Genomic DNA, 23758 nt, shown 5'->3' with positions numbered 1-23758 from the left:
GCATTGTAGAAGGCATCGCCTAGACATTTTGAACATTTTTCTTCCTATAGTCATTTATGATCTCATTTACATACAGCTCTCAAGTTGCATTTTGCAACGTTGTGTATCCATGGGAAACAAGGTCAAGTCCAATGGGCATGAAAGAGTAATAGATAACCTGAAAGTAGAAGCAGAAGTTGTAGAAGTCTTTTAATATATTTCTTTGTTATATGCTGATTTTAAAATGATAATGTAAATGTACATATGAATACTAAAGATAAAAGAGTACCTCATGCTGACAAGGACATCTCCATCTCGAAAAATAAAGAGGAGGATATTTTCCTGGGTTACATCATGAAAATTGGCACTTTTTTCATTTGCAAAAAATAAATCCGGTTTCCACAGACACTTGTACATTGTCGGATCCACTGTCAGTGCATCCGAGCCCCGAAAATCACTAGGGAGCTTCAGCCTGGGATCATTCCATTTTTGTCGCAGGAAGATGTTAACTCTATAGTCCTAGAAAAAAAATATGTGTGCAGAAGTGTGTTTATTGCTAATTTTGAGAATGTATTCAGTGCCAGGATATAAAAGGCTTCGACAGTTGGCAGCAGAAATATTTTTTCTCTTCTAACATTAACCAGAATCAAAACAGCTTGGTCGCTAAGCATAAAGAGCTTTATCAGAAGTACAAAAAGACCCTTGTGTCTATTTAACTACTCTCTGCAGACATTTCCATAGCACTTGCTGCTCAAATGTCAGAATATAACTTTACCAGTAATTGCTTGACCTTTATATAAATGCCAATTATACCTGTTGGTTAAGTGGTGTTATCATAAAAGCATGAGAATTGCTAAACATTACCATTATTCTTCCCCCCAAAACATAATACAATTTAGCTAAAAATAGATAAGAAGCCAAGGGAAAATATTTCTACTTGTCTTTTCCTAAGCAGCAAACTACAAAAATAATATATGTACATTATATAACATAAAATATAATATATTTCTGAGAAGGAAAAAACTACCTTTGACTATTCATTTACATGAATATACATTTAAATGATCATATAATATGAGATAATCTAATGAGATTTGGATTATGCAAAACAGATGAGAGCACATGAAAAATTTTATTTTATATTCAACTGTAGTAGAAAAATGTTTTGAAACTAAGACATAGCTAATTAAACTTGTTTTTTTGTCTATCTCCAAATGCTTTAATTTTAAATCTTTGTAAAAATTGGATTATATCAAGATACATAGATTTTAAGAAAATGTGAACATGTTGAATACCTTAATATGTTTTATATCTGTGAGTGAAATGGGGTTTTGGCACAAACTGGGTTGTTAGTATATGGAGTCATACTTGGCCTTGAGGTATCAAGTTCAGGTCTTTTGATTTTAATTCTGCATACTGAACTCAGAATGTGCACAACGATGTTCTGGGTATAAATTGTATCAGGCCTAAGCTTCCTTATTTTCAATCATTCAAAATTCATAAGATACTATTCTGTCTATCCACAGACTTTTGACATAATCAAAATTAATTATATTATAAACTTCAATTCAGAATCCAAATAATTAGGAAGAGATGCTAGTTCATCTTTTATTAAATAAGACCTAATATATTTCCATGTATGAAAAGATAAATCACATATATACATACACTCAATATATGTATAAAATATAAAATGAAGCATAAGCAATAAGTAATGACTAGCAAAGCTTGAGGAATTTATTCTCCCTCTCATGTGATCTTCAGACAATGTATAGTAATTAGAGAAGGTAAAGCACAATAATAAACATTTACTGAATTACAGGCAGTGAAGTAAGATTTGATTTACCTACTTCTTAAAGCTACTCTAAACTTGATGTTTATAAGAACTTAAACACGTAATATGGATTGATTCTTAAAAATCATATGCAGATGGCTTTGGAGTGCCAAAGTCAAATACATTAGAGATTATATAAGCTGACACTGAACATATCTGCATCACTGGAAAAAAATAAAGTTAACATTTTCCCAATTAAATGAACATGGAATCAAAGAGGGAATAAAAGAGGCCTGAAACCCTAGAAAATGAAGACCTACGATGTACAGTTACATAAACTTTCTTTCAAACTCTACACCTATTTTAAAATTCCTGATAGGACTTCAGTGATTACTTCATATCTGAACTTGATTGTTACAACTACAGAAATTAACTCAATCCAAGACAAAGGCCTATCTGTCTACCTCCCACTGTAAGCCTTCCAGCAGACACAATAGTGTTTCCTGACAAAAGTTTTTATCCATTTCACCTAAATATGTACAGACATCCACTTGCAAAGAATCATTTTCTAATAAGATACCAGTTATGCTACCTTAGCTAACTAGCACACATGATGGATACCCACTTGACATTACTTTGAGCACTCAGCAGCAGTCGATTTCAAATTATTTGCTAAAAAGCTTCTGGTAACGATCTGCCAAAATTATTGGTATTCTAAAATTATGCACACTGAAAATGATTTTATCACCTTCTCTCAGTACTGTGTCTTATTAAGGAAAATCATCAAGATTACATCTTTAAACTGTGATATTTAAAATATGTATTTACAATATGATGATAAAATACTATGTCTTTAACTTGTTATCAAGGGTCAGTATAAAAAATAACTAGATATGGTTGCCCGTGTGTCATGTACAAGCTTGTTATTAAAGCCATGGCCCCTTATTTTTGTCACTGATAAATTATTCATTATTTAATTTTTCATTTTTTATATGTGTATTACTATAATATCATTGTTAGACATTTTGGGTCCAAGTGCTTTACAAAAGTACAACTATTTCTCAGTTTATGCTATGAAAAGGCTTTCCTGATGCTCCCTCTTACTATATGTTCTCCTATATGCTTCCTCTTACTGGAAAGTAAGACTTAAGTATCTCATCATGTTTTTCTTTCTGTCTGGCACCTTGATAACTGAAAGCTAAATCCTATAGCCAAATGAGTTAATTTATCTCTCAGATTCTAGTATGACTATCATTGTGTAACTCTTGTGCATTTAGTACTATACATTGGGTTGGCCAAAAAAGTCATCTTGCTTTTCTTCCCATAAGATGACCTTAGTGGTGCTTAGTTGTTTTTAACTTCATTTGAAACAATTTCATTAGATTGTATTGTGACAGCTGCCATATCAGCATTCATTTAAAAAAATTGAAATTGGTGAATTTTTGTGTAGCCATTTTAATATTGAGGATGAAAGAAAATAAGTGACATTTTCAGCATATTATGCTTTATTATTTCAAGAATGGTAAAATTGCACCTGAAATGCAAAAAAAGATTTGTGCAATATATGGAGAATGTGCTGTTGACTGGTCAAATGTGTCAAAAGTGGTTTATGAAATTTTATGCTGGAGATATCTTGCTGTATGATGCTCCACAGTTGGGTAAACAAGTTGAAGTTAATAGAGATCAAATCAAGACATTAACTGAGAACAATCAAAGTTCTACCATGTGGAAGGTAGCAGGCATACTCAAAATATCCAAATCAACAATATTACTGGTGAAAATGAAAAAATGTGTCTTTTATTTTACAGAAAATAACTATATAGACTTTTGGCCAACCCAATATCTCACTATATTCTTTGTTATTATTTTTATACACCTGAAATCATTTCCAGAAATAGGGATGGATGAAAAATGAAATAACAGGTGAGAGATTGTCAATTGTAACAAATCTACCACCCTGGTGTGGATTTTGATGGTGGAGGAGCACTGTGCATTTGTGGGAGTAGGGTGTATATGAGAACTCTGTACTTTTTGCTCAGTTTTGTTGTAAACCTAAAACTGCTCTAAAAATAAAATATACTGTTAAAAAGTGAGTGCAAAATATACTATAAACAAAGTGAAAGGAAAGAAAACACAGAGTTAATAAAAATTATCCAAAAATTGGAGATAAGGCCAAAAGGTTACTGTTTGCCCTTCCTATGCCCTACATTGTCCAACAAGCCCACCTAAGGGCTGAATGGTTCTCCAGGAAAATGTAACATTCTTTGACTTGTCATTTCCTTTGATTAAGACCTAGACACTGTAAAGTTATATAATTTATAGAAGATTGATAAATAACAAATGATGCAAATTATTTCTGTCAGGTATAAAGATATTTCCAAAGATTATGCCTGAATTTCCAGGTAGAACATTAATAAGTCTGTATCAATTATAGCAATCTAATTTCAGCCTTCTTTCTTTCACTGAAGTCTCCTGAGTCCTCCATTGAATCAATTTTAATATTCTTCTGGTTCCCTCATTAATGAGTTACATAAATCAATGAGACGTCCTACTATATGTTTTTAACTTAAAAAAGTTTACAATACTTTATAGTCAAAAAGTTAAACATAAAATAACCATATGATCCATCAATTCTGCCCCTACATAGATACCCAAGGGAATTGAAAGCAGACTCCAACAAATTCTTGTACACTCATATTCATAGCAACAATATTCATGAAGGTTGAAATGACCCAAGTATCCATCAACAGATAAATGAATAACCAAAGTATGGCTGAATACATACAACAAAATAGTATTCAACCATAAAAAATGAAATTCTGATACATGTTACAACATGAATGAACCTTGAAAACATTATCAAAAAAATCAAGGCTAAGGAAGAGTCGGTCCAGTATTCTTAGAGTGCAGAGTCAAAACAGAATAACCCCAGGTAAGCAAACATTCGAAGAGCAAGCTAGAAGGCTAAAAAAAAAAAAGAAGAAGAAGAAAGAAAAAGAAAGGCCTGGGAATGTGATTTCGCCAAAGTAAGGGGGCAAAAACTTGGAGATGGTCAAGAGTAGCAAGTGTCACGAAGGGTCAAATACAATCAAACTGAACACTTCACAAATGAGGAAGCCAGTGAAAGTTTTACCAAAAACAGTTTTGGTAGAATGTCATATACAAAGCAATATTACCAAGGACTAAAGAGTGAATATAGTACAAAATTTCCAACTAATAATATGGAGATGACAATAATACAATATAGGAATTTCATAAGGAGTAAATGAAGTAATATAGCATATAAAGTCCATGAACTGCCATATGAAGTGCTAAACAAGTGTTTCTTCTCATTAAGATATACCCTCTATTTAGTTCTTACTGTTTTATATGTTGATAATAGTAATAAATATGCTATTGCCTCAAAAAACCTGCATATAGTTTAATTCACTTCGTTTGCTCTCTTGTGCAGTACAAGTTAAAATTGGTCCTAACAGTAATCCCGCCATCCTAGGTCACAAATCTTGAAACAGTTCTGAACATCTCCTGAATCCTCTTTGCTTCCAGCACACTAGTGTACGTTCAATATACAAAATTAGTTTTGAGTCTCTACTGTAATCCTTTTTAAAAATTTTATCTTTTAATGAAACTCCAGAATTATATTTCAATGAGCATCACTGAAAAATTGGAAATTGCTTATTTTGTTGTATCAGTCTTGATCATTATGTCTCATTATTTCATTATGAAAATGCCTCAAAGATGCTTTTCTATTAATTATATAGGTATATAATATTACGATTCAATACAAGTTGCAGTAAGCTCATACATCTTTTAAAAATGTATTAAAATTTTACAACATAAGTTAATAGTTTGGGTTGAACACTCATTAAAAGATAAAAGCTCATTAGTTAGCATGCTTTGATTAATGTTTTATGAGAGTTTCTAAATGATTGGTAGTTATTGACATTTCAAATATTCTTTATTAGATTATCTTCAAAACCTATTTTCATTTTCAAGTACTCAATCACAATAATTAAAGCTCTATCATTTATTTTGCAATGAACAAATTCCCATTCGAAAGACATTTCTTTTATCAATGGGAAATTACTTAATTGTTTTTAGAGAACTTGGTGATAAATACTACTCATTGTTCATTCCAAATAGCACACTATTAGTCATTATCTGAAAAATGGATGGTCTCCAAAATGTTCGGTACCAATTAACACTCAAATTAAACTATTTCTTCAAGGCAATAAAATATTTCACAACAAGACATTAAAACTGATTAAATTTCATTAATGATACTTTTAATATTAAGAACACTTTATCTGTATTTTGTATTGTTTTTAGGATAGCTCTTGTGGTTTTGTAATTTCTTACCTAACTCACATATGCAGACTTTAACTTATTTGCTTTCTTTACATCATGATAAAAAAATTAACATTCAATGAAATAAAAAGGATCAGCTCTTACAGCATCTGGCAGCATTATAATTAAAGTTCTGTCAACAGAGTTGTTATAAGCCTCGTTTCAAAAGAATTTAAATGGAGTGGTTTGTAAGGTTAGAATTTTCATGGAAGAGCTGCAAGATAAAAAAAATGCCAGTAAAAACTCCTACATTATATTTAACAGTTTTTCTCAGTATGTCACTTTAAAGGTGTTTAGTTAAATATTATTTAATTACACCTTATGAATATTTAAATTTTTCTAGACCTATGCCAATATTCCATTTTTACGGAGTGCCAGCTTGGTAACATAATGGTGCTGCGCTCTAAGAGCAGCAGTCTGCTGTCTTGTCTATGTAAAAAGTGCCCAACATACTTCTAGTAAGCACAGAAATAAAGTAATGGCTTCTGTGATATTTTGACAGGTTAGGATATTTGTCTAGTATTATTCACACCATTAATTTAATTTTTTTCTATATCAACTGATAACAATGACAAATTACTAGAAGGGGAAAATAAAACTTGGGCATTTCTCATCCTTCCTTACTGCCTAATATAATACGTTACTTATGATATTTAATCTTGAATGCTTCTGAAATAATAAAGCTAGGAGGAAAAAAGTAAAGAGGAAAGTATAAATAACAAATATGTTATCCTTCATTTTAAGACAGATACACTAAAAAAATAACTTTTACAAAAAAGGGAGACAGACATACCAAAAACATAGATTCTCTTTCAAATCGCTGTTATTATGATTTACTTAAAAGAGTGAGAGTTTTCAGTAACCACTGAATACAAAACCATTTGTTATTTTGGCATTTCCATATATTGAAAAAGTATATATATATCATTGCCTAAGTCTCCAGCAGCATTTGAGAGAGAGTTATTGTATATAATCTGATAATTCTCTAACAGAATTGGGGAGAAAAAAATTAACAAGTGTTCATCAGCATAGGTATTAGTTTCCTATTGCTGCTGTAACAAATTTACCAAATACTGAGTGTCTTAAAACACCACAAATTATTATTTTATAGTTCTGAAGTTCAGATCATCAAAGCCAGTTTCATTGGGCTGGAATCAAGGCATCCCCAGGGCTGGTTCTTTCTGGAGGCCCTGAGAAGAAAGTCCATTTCCTTGCTTTGTCAGCTTCCCGAGGCCACCTGCGTGCCTTGACTTGTGGCCTCTAGCTCATGTCATCCATCCTCATACTATCTTCATCGCACCTACTACTACTGGTGTTGACCTTCCTGGCCCTTGTGATTATTCTAGGCCCATCTGGATAACCAGGATAATCTCCCCATCTAAGATCCTTAATTATACCACACACACAAAGCCTCTTTTACTGTGTAAAATAACATCGCAGGTTCCAATAATTGGGGCATGGCCATCATTGGGGGATCATTACTTAGCTTACCACAGGGTACAAACCCTGAAGATAAAACAATATGAGAAAAAAATAAATATAAAACCATTTTAAGGCTGTGTGTCAAAGATATAAAATAGGAAAAAAAATGAAACAAGTACAGGATGGGGCAAAAGTAGGTTTACAGTGGTTCATATGGAAAATAATACAATAATTAATAAATAATAATACAAGAATAAACCCTGCCTTTCATGTATTCACAGCTATAAATCTATTTTTGCCCATTCCTGAATTTTTAATATTCTTCTATAATAAATGAGATAATGCTGAAAAGTTAATAACAAAAACAACAAAGTACAAAACATACTAAAACTAGGACAAGTTTTAAGGAAACAAATTTAAATTTCTATATAGAAGAAAATATAGAAAATAAAATTGTTTTTAAAACAACAAAGATGAGTAATTGCCTAGGACTAGAATTAAGCTCTTTTAGCTGATTTCAAATATGATTATTCTTTCTTGTCAGGAAAAACTGTGTGGCTCAAAAAAAGCTGAAGTCTGTTATTAAAACAAATAGAAAAGTAATGCAGCAGAAAGGCACAGAAAGTCTGACAGGATCATGAATTGTAGTGCAGTAATAATTTAATTTAATTATAAAGCATGCCTAAACCAAAGAGAGAAAATGGATTATAAAAACAAGCTTTTATTTCCATGAAAGAGCTCTTATGATTTCTGGTAAGGGAAGGTGCCTGTGTATAGAATGTTACAAAGAACCATAATACCCATTTCTTTCCATGAGTTCAATAGTTCATATTTTCTTTTTTATTCAATATATTGGGGTGTCACTGGTTAACAAAATTATACAGGGTTCATGAACACAATTCCATAGCACATCATTGTGCACTGTGTTGTGTGTTCACCACCCCAACTCTCTGTCCATCACCATTTATCCGCCCTTGACCCTCCTCCATCTCTTTCCACCCCCTCTCCTCAGCAGTCACCATACTGTTGTAGTTCACATTTTCAATTATGAAAAATCATACTGATTTAAGCCAAAGATAATAACTAAATGAAAAAATTAACCAATACAGGGTCTGGCACAAATAATGCCCCGTTATAATTACGAAATATTTTATTACAAAGTCATAAGCATGCAATTCTGTAACATAATCATATCACACCCATATGACATTTTAGGTGAAATGCTCAGATTAAAACTATAAATTATTACACCCATATTATTACCCAACCAACCACACTGAAGCAGGCGTTACTTCTGCCGACCCCTACATAATAAACATTAACTGGAGAGTAGATGCCACCTAGCCTCTAACAAACCGTTCTGCTTACTGTTTTTTAATTGAGTTTATTGGGGTGGCATTGATTAACAAAACCATAGAGGTTTCAAGTGTACAACTTTATAACACATCATCTGAATGCTGTATCAATGTGCTCACCACCCAAAGTCAGGCATCTTTCTGCCACCATTTATTGCCCACGATTCCGTCTTCCACCTTTCCCCACCACCCTTTCCCTCTGCAGTTACCATTGTTGTCCTGTCTCTTCTTTGTTTGTTGTTTTTCTTAACTTAATTGTTTCACTTTCCTCACTCAACCGCCCAACCCCCATTTCCACTGACAGTTGTCAGTCTATTCTATGTATCTGTGAGTCTGTTTCTGTTTTGTTTCTGGGCCTTTTTTCTTTCCCTTAGATTCTGCAAAGAAGTGAAATTATGTAGTATTTGCCTATCTCTAACTGACTGACTTCCCTTAGCATAATATTCTCTAGATCCATTGATGTTGTCATAAAAAGATAAGATTTCTTCCTTTTTTTAAGGCCATAGTTTTTCATTGTGTAAATGTATCAAAGCTTTTTTATCCACTCATCTCCTGATGGTCACATGGGCTTCCAATCTTGGCGATTGTAAATAACGCTGCAATGAACATAGGGATGCATATATTCTTTCAAAATAGTGTTTTGGGCCTCTTCAGAAAAATTTCCAGAAATGGAATCACTAGGTCATAATGCAATTCTATTTTTAATTTTTTTGAGGAAATTTTATACTGTTTTCCAAAATGGCTGCACCAAACTGCATTCCCACCAGCAGTGCAAAAGGGTTGCCCTTTCTCCATATCCTCGCCAGCACTTGTTTGTTGATTTATCAATGATAGCCATTCTGACAGTTGTGAGGTGATATCTCCTTGTGGTTTTAACTTGCATCTCTCTGATGATTAGTGACTTTGAGCATATTTTCATATATCTATGGGCCATCTGTATGTCCTCTTTGGAGAAGTGTCTATTCAGGTCCTGTGACCAATTTTTAATTGGATTGTTTAGGGGCAGTTGGTGTTGAGTTTTATAACTTCTTTATAAGGTAAATTAACCCCTTATCATATGTATTATTGGCAAATATGTTCTCCCATTCAGTAGGTTGCCTTTTCATCTTGTCGTTGGTTTCCTTTGCGGTTTAAAAGCTTTTTAGTTTGATGTAGTCTCGTTTATTTATTTTTTTCTTTTGCTTCTCTATTCTGAGGAGATATATCAGAAAAAATATTGCTAAGAGAAATGTCTGAGGTTTTACTGGTTATGTAGTATTCCAGGGTTTTTATGGTTTCATGACTTACATTTAAGTCTTCAATCCATTTTTAATTTATTCTTGTGTATGATTTAAAGAGATGGTCTAATTTCATTTTATTGCATGTGTCTGTCCAATTTTCCCACCGCCATTTATTGAATATACTATCTTTACCCCATTGTATGTTCTTGCTTTTTTGTAGAATATTAATTGACCATAAAAGTGTGGGTTTATTTCTGGGCTCTCTATTCTGTTCCATTGATCTAGATACCTGTTTTTATGCCAATGCCATGCTATTTTGATTACTGTGGATTTGTAGTATAGTTTGATATCATGTAGTGTGGTACCTCCAATTTGTTCTTTCTGACGAGTGCTGATGAGGCTATTTGGGGTCTTTTCTGGTTCCATATAAGTTTTTGGAATATTTGTTCTATTCTTCTTACTGTTTTGAATGGTATTAATTCAGCTGTCAAAACTAGTAATGTGTAAATTGGTAAAGTTAGAAGTGACTATTCTAGCAACTTCAAATTAAGATGATTACATTTAGTTGACAATTTTGGTGATGCCACTATTAATGTCAATAAATACCACTTACAGTATTAATAATGATACTTTACAAAAACATAAAGTAGTAGAATGCAAATAAATGAATAGATATGAGAAAAAGAAACTGCAAAGCTCTGAAATGAATTGTTAAAACAAGCTGAAGGCACATATTACCACAGAGGTGTGAAAGAGCTAAGGAATATAAGAAGGGCTGAGTTTTCCTCCACTACACAACTATGATTTGTGAATAAATCTGAGATTACTTTTAGTTTAGCCAGCAATAGTTAGCATTTGAATAAAAAAAGCAAATCAGCAAGGAATGTTTTCTGAGTAGAAATTGTTAGAACTTTCTGACAACCATACCAATGCTTATAACTTTGATTGCTTCATTGTTTGATAATCAGCCTTATACAATGAACGAACAGGTTGTTTTCTCCCTTCAGAAGCAGTCTGTGTCTGTCAGCTATCTGACTCGGAACTATTCATGTTACATCCACCCTCGAGCTATGAATTCTACATTTTGCTTTCTGGAATAAACAACTGCCAGTTGAGCTCAGGTTTGAACTGGAGAGATAAGTGTTGGGCAATATTAAAACATTCTAAATTTTAAGACTTCCTTTATTCTAGCAGATCTTTGTAGAAGAAATTTCTAGGGGACTTTTTATAAACAAAACCACAACTGTATAATGAAGCTACTAATAAACAGTTTATTTTCTTTAGGATGAGATTTTATTGTGAACTGTTACATTAAGTTGAAGGTGCCTAAAAACCAAAGTCACCATTTCTGAGAGTTGCTATGCTATTGTATTTTTTGCTTTATTTTTGTGTTTTTCCACTCTTTTAAGGGTATAACACATCAAGTACACAATAGATTTTAACACAAGCCTGTCTGTTATCACAACTCACACACTGTCCACCATATTGTTTCCACAAACATATATCTAGTATTTAGACAAATCTATTGCTCTCTGTTTTCCCAAAATCTTGTTCTGTAGGATTTTTTTTTTGTTTTATTTGTTCTTAAGAAATATGCTCTCTGGATATTACATAAATAACAAGATAGAGCAAATGCTGGTAAGAATGTAGAAAAAAGAGAACCATTCTGTACTGTTGGTAGGAATGTAAACTGGTACAACCACTGTGGAAAACAGTATATAGGTTCCTCAAGGAATTATAAGTAGAAGTACCATATGGCCCAGCATCCCTCTGGTTATATGAAGGGGAAAAATCATTAACTAGAATAGATAATCTGTATTCCCATGTTTATTGCAGTATTTTCTACAATAGCCAAAGTGTGGAATCAACCTATGTGTCCATCAACAGATGAATGGATCAAGAAAATGTGCTGTGTATGTATTTGTATACACACACATACACACACACACACACACGTGCATATATACAATGGAATTTTATTTGACCTTAAGAAAGAGGGAAATTCTATCACTTGTAACAATATGGATTAATCTGGAGGACGTTAGGCTAAGTAACAATTCCAGACAAAGACAAATACTTCACTTATATATGGAATCTTTAAAAAAAGAGGGAGTCCAATTCATGGAAATAGATTGGAAAAGTGGTTGTCAGGAACTTAGGGATGTGGGGAACATGGAGAGCTTGATAAAATGCACACTTACATTTTATACTTACAGTTATAAAATGAATAAGATCTGAGGATCTAATGTACGACATGGTGAATGCAGTTGATAACACTGTATTGTATATTGACATTTGCTGAGGGAGTAGAACTTAAATGGTCTCTTATACAGACACACACACACACACACACACACACACACACGAGGTGATAGATGCATTGGCTTGATGGGAGGAGGAATCCTTTCACAATGTAGATGTACACACTCTAAATATCTTACAATTTTTATTCATCAATTATACCTCAAAAAAAATTTGTAAAGGAATAAGTAAGCTTACCCCAGGTGATTGGGAGGAAAAAATATCCTCTCATAATATACTCATAATATAACTCTTATCCATTCATGTATACCCTTTTAGTTATCCGCCTGTGCCATCTCTATTGACAAGTGTATGTAACAAGTAATGAAGATGTTTTATCTTAGATCCAGTTTTTTTCCTCCTTAGAAGACATCTTAATGTCATCTACATATAATAGTTTGTGCCTTTCCTAACTATTAAATAACAAATGTCAGGCCATTTGTTTTTTAAAAGATTGAGCAAATCTATAAAATAGGACAGTCTCAAGACACCTGTCTATAATATACTGTTTTGTGGGCATATGAGAAATAAAACTGCTAAAAGCAAAAAATAATCATTACATAAAGTAAGCCTGCACGGTGCAGGAGGCTCCTGACCTGTACCATTAGATGGGGTCTGCACAGCACACACTGGAGGGCAGTGAACGCGGCAGCAAACACAAATAATTTTGTTCTCTGGATAAAGGTCTCTAAAATGTCCAAAATTCGCACTCTACCATAATAATAGCATTATTCTGTCTGTTATTTAACCAAACAAATGTTCAACATGGATCCAGTGTTTAAAATTTTTCTGCCAATTTTTTATGGCTACTTTGACTCGCTTTGTGCTCGGCAAATAGCAGAATGTATTTGTCCATCTAGTCAATCAATGTCAGCTAGTATAAGAAATTATATATGTATGTGTTCACTATTTACTGAGTGCCTATTGTCATCTGTAGCTTATGGAAAATGAAGAAACAGAATACATTATTCCTGACATTAAGAGTTTTATAGTCCATTAGAGAAGAAAGAGAATACACACACAAAAGAAGCTATCAGATTTAATTAACAAATAAATAATAGAAATGAAAGACTAGATTGAAAAGAGGACACAAAGTGAGTCTGAGAAGCCAGTGATTGAGTCTGTAAAAAAATGTCCCTTTTTTAACATCCCTTTCTCCCAGGTCCTTTCAGCTTATTATAATCAAGTAACTATTGATGAGAACTAGAGAAATTGAGGTATCTCATACTGGGAAAGCAATTCAATATTTATTAAATAACAGATACATTCATGATACATTCTAATCCATGACACATGTAGCCTTTATGCAAATGAGAAAAATGTCCTTGCATTAGTTGTTCTCAAATGCAAAAGAGAGTTGAGGGCATTTCCTGCAGGCCGTGACATGGTGTTTAGGCTGAGTGTGGCGCTGCCATGAAAGGTAAGACAGGGTACAGGGAAATGTGCATGGACCACATGGCTCCCTTTAAAGCTCCACCTTGACAAAATCACCTCTCTTACTCTCGCAAAGAGAAGTGCTTTGGTAGACTAGTCATATGTTCAATTAATGAGTGCTATACTTGCCTTCTGAGTGATATTTGGTAAAATATATTATATTTCAGAGCTGACTTCTACTGATCTGTACTGGATGTCTTTGTCATTTAGGTGAACTAAAAAGTCCCTGAAAGTGAATTTTGGACTTGATTGTAAAATCTTTTAAATAATTCTCTAAAAATATTTACACATTGTCTAAGAAAGTCAATTATTCAGGAGCTAAATACATGCTTCTATTTAAAAAAATGACATCCTCATCACAATCAGAGATAAAAATAGACATTCTAATTTAAATGCAATATACAATTCCTTTTGAAACACACGAAGCTCCTACCAGGAATAAAGGAATAGTTTGAATCATTCTTTCTCTGGCCTGAGATATTCCCTGAATAACTGTACTGTACTTGGCCCATTATCATTAGGCTTTCAAACCACACCTTATATTACTTGAAAGACTAAGTATCTCAAAAAAAGAAACAAAACCCAAAAAACCCTGAGCCTTCTTTCTCCCACCTGAAATATCATTTCAACATGTGGTTTTTCAAAAATGAGCACAAATCCATATTCTAAAACATCAAAAAACAAGTAGACTTTCTTGGATGTCTTTTGAGAAGCTGGGGGGTAATTACATCATATATCACTCAGAAAGTCTAATCATACCGTACAGCAATCTCTGTCCCTAAAGTGTGATTCATCACGGCTAGCAGCTACCTCCGGAAACCTTCCTTTTCTGTTCCTTCAGGACAGGATCTTGACGGTCCCTCCTTCCCATTCTTCCTTTGCCTTTCTTTGATCTTTCCCCCATTACATAATATTTTCAGGGAGCTCCATGGCCATATTTTATGAAAATCAATTTTGTTTTCTATAGTTCTCTGTTCCACACATCACAAAATTAGTCCAACAGAGAAAACAAAGATACTCCTCAGGAAACTGGAAGAAAAAAAACTGTTAACACTCAAATGTTTTTGAATGCTGACACATCTAAGCATATTGGGGAAAATATGTTGCCCCAGAGTATTAGCTGCATAAATCCCTTTTCCAGGTGAAATCCAACTAATTGTTCAGAGTGAGTTTGGTGAGTTTTCAAGTCTGTAAGTTTTAAAGTGGTATTAAGGCTAAATTTGAATTACAGCATTACATAGGCACTGGAATCACTAACTTCACAAAAGCTTGCAACTGGATTATTTTATACCAGGAGAGAGCCTGCATTTTTTTCCTTAAGAGTTACTCAATATTTTTCACCTGTAATATTCCTTTCACTATGCTCTAGTTTAAATTTTGCTAATTAAAAATATTAAATTAATTGCACTATTACCATTGTTGTCTCTTGAATGGATCCGAAGCTGTTGATGAAAATGTTGACTACTACATCAACAGGAATACCTGTGAATAAAAATTAAGGATATATTTAGTGGCTGTATAAAGCTTGGTCAGAATCTTCATATTTCATAGTTTATGCATTTGATTTTTATCTTTTTTCCCCAATCCTCATGGATGTAAAATTACAAATCAAAGATCTCATATACCATGTTCACAATTACTGTTAACTTATTTTTTTAATAGGGATTGTAACACAAATAAAAAAATGAGTTAAGTTGTATTTTATAATGTGATTTTTTTCAGAAATATATTTCTGTTACATTGTAAAGACTGAGAAAATACATTTACCTTTCAAAATAAACTGGTGACCGAAATAGAAACAGAGGCATGAATACATGGAATAGACTGACAGCTGTTAGAGGGGAGGGAGAAGGGCGGACTAGATGAAAGAAGGCAAGGGATTAGCCAAAGAACATACGCATAACTCATAGACACAGGCAGTAGTGTGGAGATGGCCAGAGGGAGGAGCGACAAGGCTGGGGGGAGCGGTGGGCGGGGGGGGGGAACACCTGTTATAGGGTAAAAAATAAAATAAAAAAATAAATTTAGTTGATGCATTTACCTTAAGAAAATGTAAATTATTCTTTACAAAACATCATTTAAAAATATGGTTTAATTTTTTGAATTTTTATAATCACCTGAAATTCTTGAATTAGCAAAGCAATATTCAATAGCTTGAACTTACAAGTACTATATTTTTATTTCTAATTCATGTAAATTCAAAGTTAATCAGACATATAACAGAGTCATTATACAGAGTTTTGCCTGACCTTTTGGAAAATAATTTGGAAGTTCATGGAGTGAGAACTAAAGTATAATGTTGCAAATTTCTTTCTTGCCTTTTTTTTCTTTACTCATTGTGGACTGCTGGTTGGGCTAACAAAGAGAAAATGTGAATTTAGCCTTTCAGCCACATAACCACTGACTGATGAAAAACAGGTGGTGAATCAATATATGGTAGACATGTGACAATCCAGACCATGGCTGTTGTTGAAAGTAACTGAATAGGTTCTGGTAATGAACAAAAATCCCTGTTTTTACAACATAGTTGTATAACTTCAGTTGACTAGAAGCAGCTGCAGACTTTTTTTTTTTTTTCTGTGAAGGAAAAAAAAATCAAGCTTTATAATGTTAATCTGATCTACATTAATACCTGTCCCAACTATACAATCTTCTCATGACTTTTATAGCAAGTATGGATTTTGTTCTTGAAAGGTATGATAAATGGTAATATTTTGTTGGGGCAAAATCAATCTATGTTGTAGAAAACACAGTCACTTTTATTCACACAAGTTAGAGTGTTTTAAAAACCACATGGCCATCTTTTTTTTTTCCAGCAAGAGTAGAGGGATTTTTTTTTAATCAATGTGAAAGGCTAGAAAACAGTAAAAAAAAAAAAAAAGACTCTAAATACACATCAGAACTGTTCTCTATCCCAAAATGAGTAGATGGTCACTTTTCTACAAACTGTATAACTTTGTTGTCTGTGAATGAAAGCCAGCTCTGTATCCAGAGTCTAAATTTTAAATCACTAAAGTTAAGAATACTAAGTACTCAGAAAACCTGTTACAGAGGTTAGCCTATTAATTCATGATATTTCCTTTTAAAAAAACTGGAAACCATATAAAATGATTATAAGTAATATTTTCCTTATTTTTGAACATGTTTGACATTAAATTGCTCTGAATCTAAGTACATTACAGAAAAGTACGTATTAATTTGAAATATTATTGTTTTAAATATAAATAAATGTTTTCATGCAGATAAAATTCATTTTTAAACTACAAAGAATAAAGATATTTGCGGGGGATGGGGGGAACAAACCTTTGAAATTTGGTCTTATCCTGGGATCATAACTGACCAGTAGCCTATTCAAGATATTGCTAGTGGAGTTGGCAGGGACTCGGGCAAGGTCCTCTGCTGACTGCTGGCTATAATAGAAAAAAACAAAACAAAACAAAATCCTGATAAGTATTTAGAAATAGCAAGTAACAAGAATGGGTAACTTTCACTGGAGAAAAGGCTTTGCTTTTGGAGACAAATCTACAATTACAGTATGGCGTTTCTAACTAGAAGTGAAAAGTAGGAGATATTGTCAGCAGCCCACAGTATACATATGTGTCATCAGAAACAAAAACCAACAAAAGATTACTTTAGCACTTAATTTTACCAGATGAATGAAACACTGTCCTAAATACTTCACCTTACTTTCTCTTTAAAAAAATTAAACAGACATCTTACTTGTCCTGAAACTCCCTGCAATGGAAATACAGACAAGCACAAAGGGAATGAAGACAATAAGATGACAGCAAAAAAAATAGTTTTTGAATAATGTTTTATATTTAAACTTCTGCCTAATCAAAGGAGTACGTGAATACCATAAGATGGCCAAAGGGATCATTTAAGAATTCAAAACACAATCATGAGGACATTTATAAAATCGTATTTCCCAAGAAATACACAACGAATGTTCTCATTGAGTTAAATAATATTGGAAGGAGGTGTGAAAACAAATATACTACTAAAGGAAACCTCATTTAAAATGGAGTCGAGAAGCCCTGAAGGGGGAGCTCTCACACAAGTACCACTTCTTGCAGCCTACCAAACCAGCAGGAAGAAGGAAGACTATTTCAGCAAGGGAGGACATTTTTCACACAGGAATTTTATCTCCTGCCTTTATGGAAAAGAGGGAGATTTTGCCTTACCCTAGCGGTAACACACTAACCCCTACTTGCAGCCTATGAAAAACCACCACAACCTCTAACTCTTGTTCTCCAATGAACAGTCTTCCCCAATTTCCTCCTAAACCTAATAAAAGCTAGACTTTCCCTTTGTCTCTTCAGACTTGCCCATGGTTTACTGTAGCTTGCTTGTCCCAAATTGAAATTCTCTGCTATTCCCTAATAAACTGAATTGCCAGTAAAATAACTGGTTATTTTTATTGTTGCGGTTGCCATGGGAAATTGGTAAAAGGAATTTCTCTGTTACCAGATCAATTAAACAGGGAAAAATACAGAGCTATAAGATACAACTATCTCTATTCTATATGTTTGCTGTCAACTATCACAAAAAGGAAATACTTCCATATTTTTTTCTATTTCAATTAACTTTCAACAATGAATCTTCATCAAAATGGTAGTTGCTTAAGAATACTGAAAAACACATATACTTCATTGGAAGCCAATGGAAAATGTTTGGTTGTTTATGGTTTGCTAAGGTTTGTTTTACCACCCATAAAGTCTTATCATATAATCATTTTCCTAATACAAAAATAATCTATGAAAATCACAAGGAACATTAAAACTATATTTGGAACATCTAACACTATCCATTCTGTATTGATATAGTAAAAGTGTCAGTTTCATAAATGATATTAATTAGTAGGAATCAAACTCAGATGTATTGGTCATGGTTTTGTTTTGAAGTCCCAGCTCTTATCCAACAGACCATTCTGTTTTGAGTGAATTATCATACAATTTGCTGATGATACAATCACTATGGTGAGATATGACCAATATTAAAAAATTTATGAAAAATCTAAGAAGTTGCAGGAGATTATGTAGCATTTTAAAATTGTTTGTTATGGAGTTATCACTTGCAGGGAGTTGGGGACTGAAAATAAGATTTCATTTCATTGTAGATGAAATTGTAACCTCTTTAAAGCCAACTGTCATCCTTTATCAAAGGTACAAAACTCTAAAGAGAATGAGAGGATGGGGAAAAATTGGATATCAGGATGCAAATTGGTGTTCAAACTCATTTACAAGGTTTCTCCTTCATGGGATGAAAAGAAAATTAATTAATTGTAGTGGTTCAATTAAGGAATACTATTATTGTGCCTCTTGATATATAAAGCCCTTCACAAATATCTTCCTTCTAAGCAACGAAATGACCAGGCAACATAAAAACAGTTAACACTAGTTTTCGTAGTAGAGAACTTCCCAGCTGATTTTTTCCCTCCCAGTTGTGAAAGGCGGCCGAATATGCTACCCTATAATGTATCTCTTTGGCATAAGGATTATTTTGAGCTAAAGGCACTTGAAAAACAGCAAACACAGGGAGAAGCTTTCTCTGAACTCTTTATCTGCCTAAAAACAGATCCTCCGAAAGGAAGTCAATTGTCATAGATTCCCCTCCGGAGAGTTTTATCAACTAGGAAAGACTGACTTTTATCACAGGAGAAGAGGCTAAAAGTGAACAACACACCAGACAAACTTTGTCATAAACTATCATACCTCCTGTCTATTTTTCTAATAGCCCATTCATCTTTCCTAAATACATATATATTCTCTCCTAACTGGCCTATATTCCTCCTCCCCTCCCCGTGTTAAGATAATATATAAACTCTCAAATGTCACTAGTTTTTGGGTAGTCACTCTTTTTGCTGTGATGCCCCTGTGCATGTAATATTAAAAGTTAATGTTTGAATACTTTTACTCCTGTTAATCTGCCTGTTTCCAGTCTATTTAACAGACACAGCTATAAGATATAAGCTGTGTCAATAAAACCTATCTTTAGCTGTTCTCATTACCAAATTTTGCCTTTCCTCCATTCACTGGCTCAGAATAAATCCCCCTTCCTGGAATATTGTAACTTCCACTCTTTATTTTACTCATCTAAACCCAACCCAGCTTTCAATACTGACTCTCTAAAACCTTGCCTCAGTCATCCCACCTTACTCTAATGAAGACAAACTGACAAATACATGTTGGCAACATTCTATAGCTTCTATTCTTATCCACATGTGTATAACCAAGACAATAGGATACAGACAGTGTGCTTCCTGAGGAAATTATGACTTCTACACTTTTGTAATCCCCCATGCAGTTCTCCCAGCACCGAATACACCTTGGTTCAAGCACTTTCCTTCTGTCAGGCCTTTCGGGAGACTTCAGGCTCCAGATAGCTGTGTGCTCTACAGCAGTAGCAGTTACACGCATCATTTCCAGGTGAAGAGAGCATTTCTTCCTGTGGTGTCCTTTTAGGAGAAAGGACTTTTTTCACCCCTCAGAAGTTTTCCAGCATTGGACATTGCTAAGCCAATCACTGGCCAGGAGGAAGAAACACTCATGATTGGCTTAGGTGTTAGTCTGGTATGAAATAGACATTAGAGAATCGACTGTCTTGCCCATTAGGTTCTTTTATTTGATAATGACAGATACTTGTCTGGTTAAATAAGAGAGATACTAGCCACACAGAGAGTTATTTTTCAGTGATGTGAAAGAGAAAAGCCAGGTTGGGAGAAAAGTGAGCAGTAGGTGAGGAGATGGAGCAATAAAGAACATGGTATGTACAGAAATGAAGTCACAGTGAGGTTCAGACAGTTTTCTAAGTGGTAAACTCAAGAATGAAACCTTATCCAAGATTCCTAATTCTCATTTGACAATAAGCCTACTGTAATAGAAATGAAATATTATCTATCTTCTTATTACCATCCAGCCATATATTGCTTTAGGACAACAATCTATATTATATTACATATTAAGTTCTATTAGTCTTACTAACTTTAAAAATCATTAGTCTCAGAAAACCTGAATTTGCCCTTTCTTATAACTTATCAGTGTCACTCTTCCCTCTAGTTATCTCCAAATACTTGTGTTTTTCTCCAAAGCTCAAAAAAGAAATGCTAACAACAAAAACTTAATGTTGGTTGACAAAAATCTCTTGAAATAAAAAGGAAAAGAAAATATTTCAAATATGCTATAGGCCCTTTTATTCTTATTTGTGTCGATATGTATTTTCATGTCTCTGATGTAGGTGACCTGATAAAAATATTTAATCAATAGTTCACCCTCCTTTATATGAGCATTTCAGAGATATTTTAAAATTTAAGTGAAATCCCTTGTAGTTTATATTCACATGCGTGAATTTAGAGATTTTTTTCCTACATTAAAAATCATATTTTTGCTCAGTCAATACTAAAATAACATTAAAGTCATCACAACACATTAAAAGCCATTTAAAGAGCCTAGATAACTATGCCACTTTCTTCCAAAGAGTTGAAACAATTTGCATGTAGCATATTTTCCCATATGAAAATTTTACTATATATAATCTTCTAATTTGGAAAGAGATCCATATTATTTATACAAAGTAAGCAGAAATAAGAAGAGCAAATGATTTTAAAATGATCACATACTTAATGCCTTTCACTATTAAAGTTTTTATATTCTGAATCTCAGTCCAATGTTTCATCCATCTGACTATGCCATTTTGTTTTATTTCAAAAAATCTATCAACAATTATGATATTATTACAAAACAGGATTTATTTCATGGAAATGTGATATTAATTTAAGAAAATAACTTACTCTACTCAGGCAGTTTGATCAAATGACTAGAGAAAATAATGTTTTCTATCAAAAGCCTTTTTACAACCAGCTCTCTTTTGTTCACTTGCCTAAACTTGAACCAAAGTCATTACTAATATGCAAAGTTATGCAAGGAATGTATCAGGCTGTATAGCTGTATGATGTAATGTTTTCCAGCGCTAAAGGAAAAATCCAGAAATTTCTTTCCAAAGGGGAAAGCTCAGTTTTCCATGTAGAATGTTCATATTTTTACATGACCCTTTAGTGACCACACTGCAGTTTCATTTCAGAACTAGGGTGTATGAGTATATTGTCCTCATCTCTTCCCTCAAACCAGGAATCTGACCTCAAAGGGATTGTGGGATTGTTTTTTTTCCCCAAGAGTTACAAATGTACAATAGTCAAAGGTCTCCTCAGGCCTGAATGCAGTATGGGTATGTCCACAGGAGTGAATGGGGCCTGGGGCCTGGGGCCTGCGAAGCTCTCAGCCAGACTCAAACTGAACTAAGCAAACACAAAGCAGCGAGGAGAGAGCAAGGTGAACATACGTAAAATATATGGGTTGTATTATTTCTCCTCTTTATTCTGGGGCAGTGATTCTTTACCTCCTTTTTAGGTTACAAACACTGTTGAGAATCTGATAAAAGCTATGTTCTTCCCTGAAAAAAATACATGCAAAGTTTGCAATGCTGAGGGTTCCTGGACCTGAGGACCACAAGCTAAGAAATAACTCCTTCATGTGAACGAATGCTGGTATCCTCACCTAAGAAATGATTTTTAAAAGATCTGGTATCTTGTAGTGACAAAAATAAGGCCAGAGGAGTGGGAAAAAAAATCAAGATGCAAATATGGCAAAGGGACAAAGAAGCCAACTGAAAGAACTCCCAATGGCCAAATATGAAATGATTTGAGCAATAAAATAAAGTAGTATTGGGTTATATTATGAACTATAAAATAAAATCCATGAATCCATATAGATAAATGCTTTGCCAAAACATATACCCCCATTCTAATCATAACAAAAACATTGAACAAAGCCCAATTGAGTGACATTTTACAATACCTGACTAGTATACCTCAAAGCTGTCATAGGCATGAAAAACAAGGAAAGGCTGAGAAACTCTCACAGCCAAGAGGAGCCTAAGGACCATAAAGACCAATATAAGGTAATAAATCCTTAACAGGAAAAACAAAAAAGGATATTAGGTAAAAAGTAAGGAAACCTGAATAATGTATGGACTTCAATTAATAACAATGTGTCAACATTGGTTCTTTAATTGTAAAAAATGTACCATACAAATGTAAGATGTTAATAATAGGGGAAATTAAATGCAGGATATTTGTGAATTGTGTACTCTTTGGGTGATTTTTCCATACATCTAAAATTGTTCTAAGATTAAAAAGTATATTTAAGAAAAAGAAAAGAGTAGACAGCCAAAAACCTTAAGAGACCCCTCACCAAGGAAGATATACAGATGGCAAAAAAACATATGAAAAGATGCTCCAAGTTATAGGTTACCAAAGAAATGCAACTCAACAATGATAAACTACTACACGCCTATTAAAATGACCAAAATGACCAGAATGAAGAGTAGAAGGAACTCTCAGTCATTGCTGGTGGGAATGCAAAATGGTGCTCCTACTCTGAAAGACCATTTCGTGGCTTCTTACAAAACTATACATATTCTTATGATCACATCCAGCAATCTTGCTCCTGGGTATTTACCCAAAGGAGATGAAAACAATCTACACACACACACATATGCACACACACACATACACACACACACACACACACAGAAACACATGTACAGAAATGTTTATAATAGATCTACTTGTAATTGCTGAAACCTGTAATTAAACAAGATGTGCTTCAGTAGATGAATGGATAAGTGAACGGTGGTGCATCCAGACAATGGAATATTATTCAGAGCTGAAAAATGAATATGCCAGCAAGCCATGAAAAAATATGGTAAGAAACAGAAATGCTTATTACCAAGTGAAAGAAGCCAATCTGAAAAGACTACATATTGTGTGATTCCAACTATATGACCTTCTGCAAAACTATAGAGCCAATAAAAGGATCAGTAGTTATAAGGAGTTGGAAGGGAAGGGGAGATGAGTAGGCGGAACACAG

At 33.6% G+C, this 23758-nt stretch overlaps 1 protein-coding gene across 3 annotated transcripts in view; it reads right to left on the bottom strand.

Annotated features, from left to right (window-relative positions):
* Positions 1–23758, bottom strand: part of GLRB (glycine receptor beta) — a 50639-nt gene that overhangs the window by 14588 nt on the left and 12293 nt on the right. For 2 of the 3 annotated variants that reach the window (XM_054575949.1, XM_054575950.1), the window contains exons 3-6: positions 17136–17242; positions 15247–15314; positions 269–498; positions 75–157 (exon numbers count right to left, since the gene is read on the bottom strand). In XM_054575949.1, the coding sequence (XP_054431924.1) occupies positions 75–157; positions 269–498; positions 15247–15314; positions 17136–17242 (488 nt within the window). Of the gene's footprint in view, positions 1–74; positions 158–268; positions 499–6205; positions 6293–15246; positions 15315–17135; positions 17243–23758 lie in introns of those variants that run through there. The other variant, XM_054575951.1, reaches the window with a different exon arrangement.

The sequence above is a fragment of the Pteronotus mesoamericanus genome, unplaced genomic scaffold, assembly GCF_021234165.1.
Source record: "Pteronotus mesoamericanus isolate MK-2021 breed Mesoamerican mustached bat unplaced genomic scaffold, CSHL_Meso_final contig_32, whole genome shotgun sequence".
Lineage (NCBI taxonomy): Eukaryota > Metazoa > Chordata > Mammalia > Chiroptera > Mormoopidae > Pteronotus > Pteronotus mesoamericanus.
This window is presented reverse-complemented; position numbering and strand designations above follow the sequence as displayed.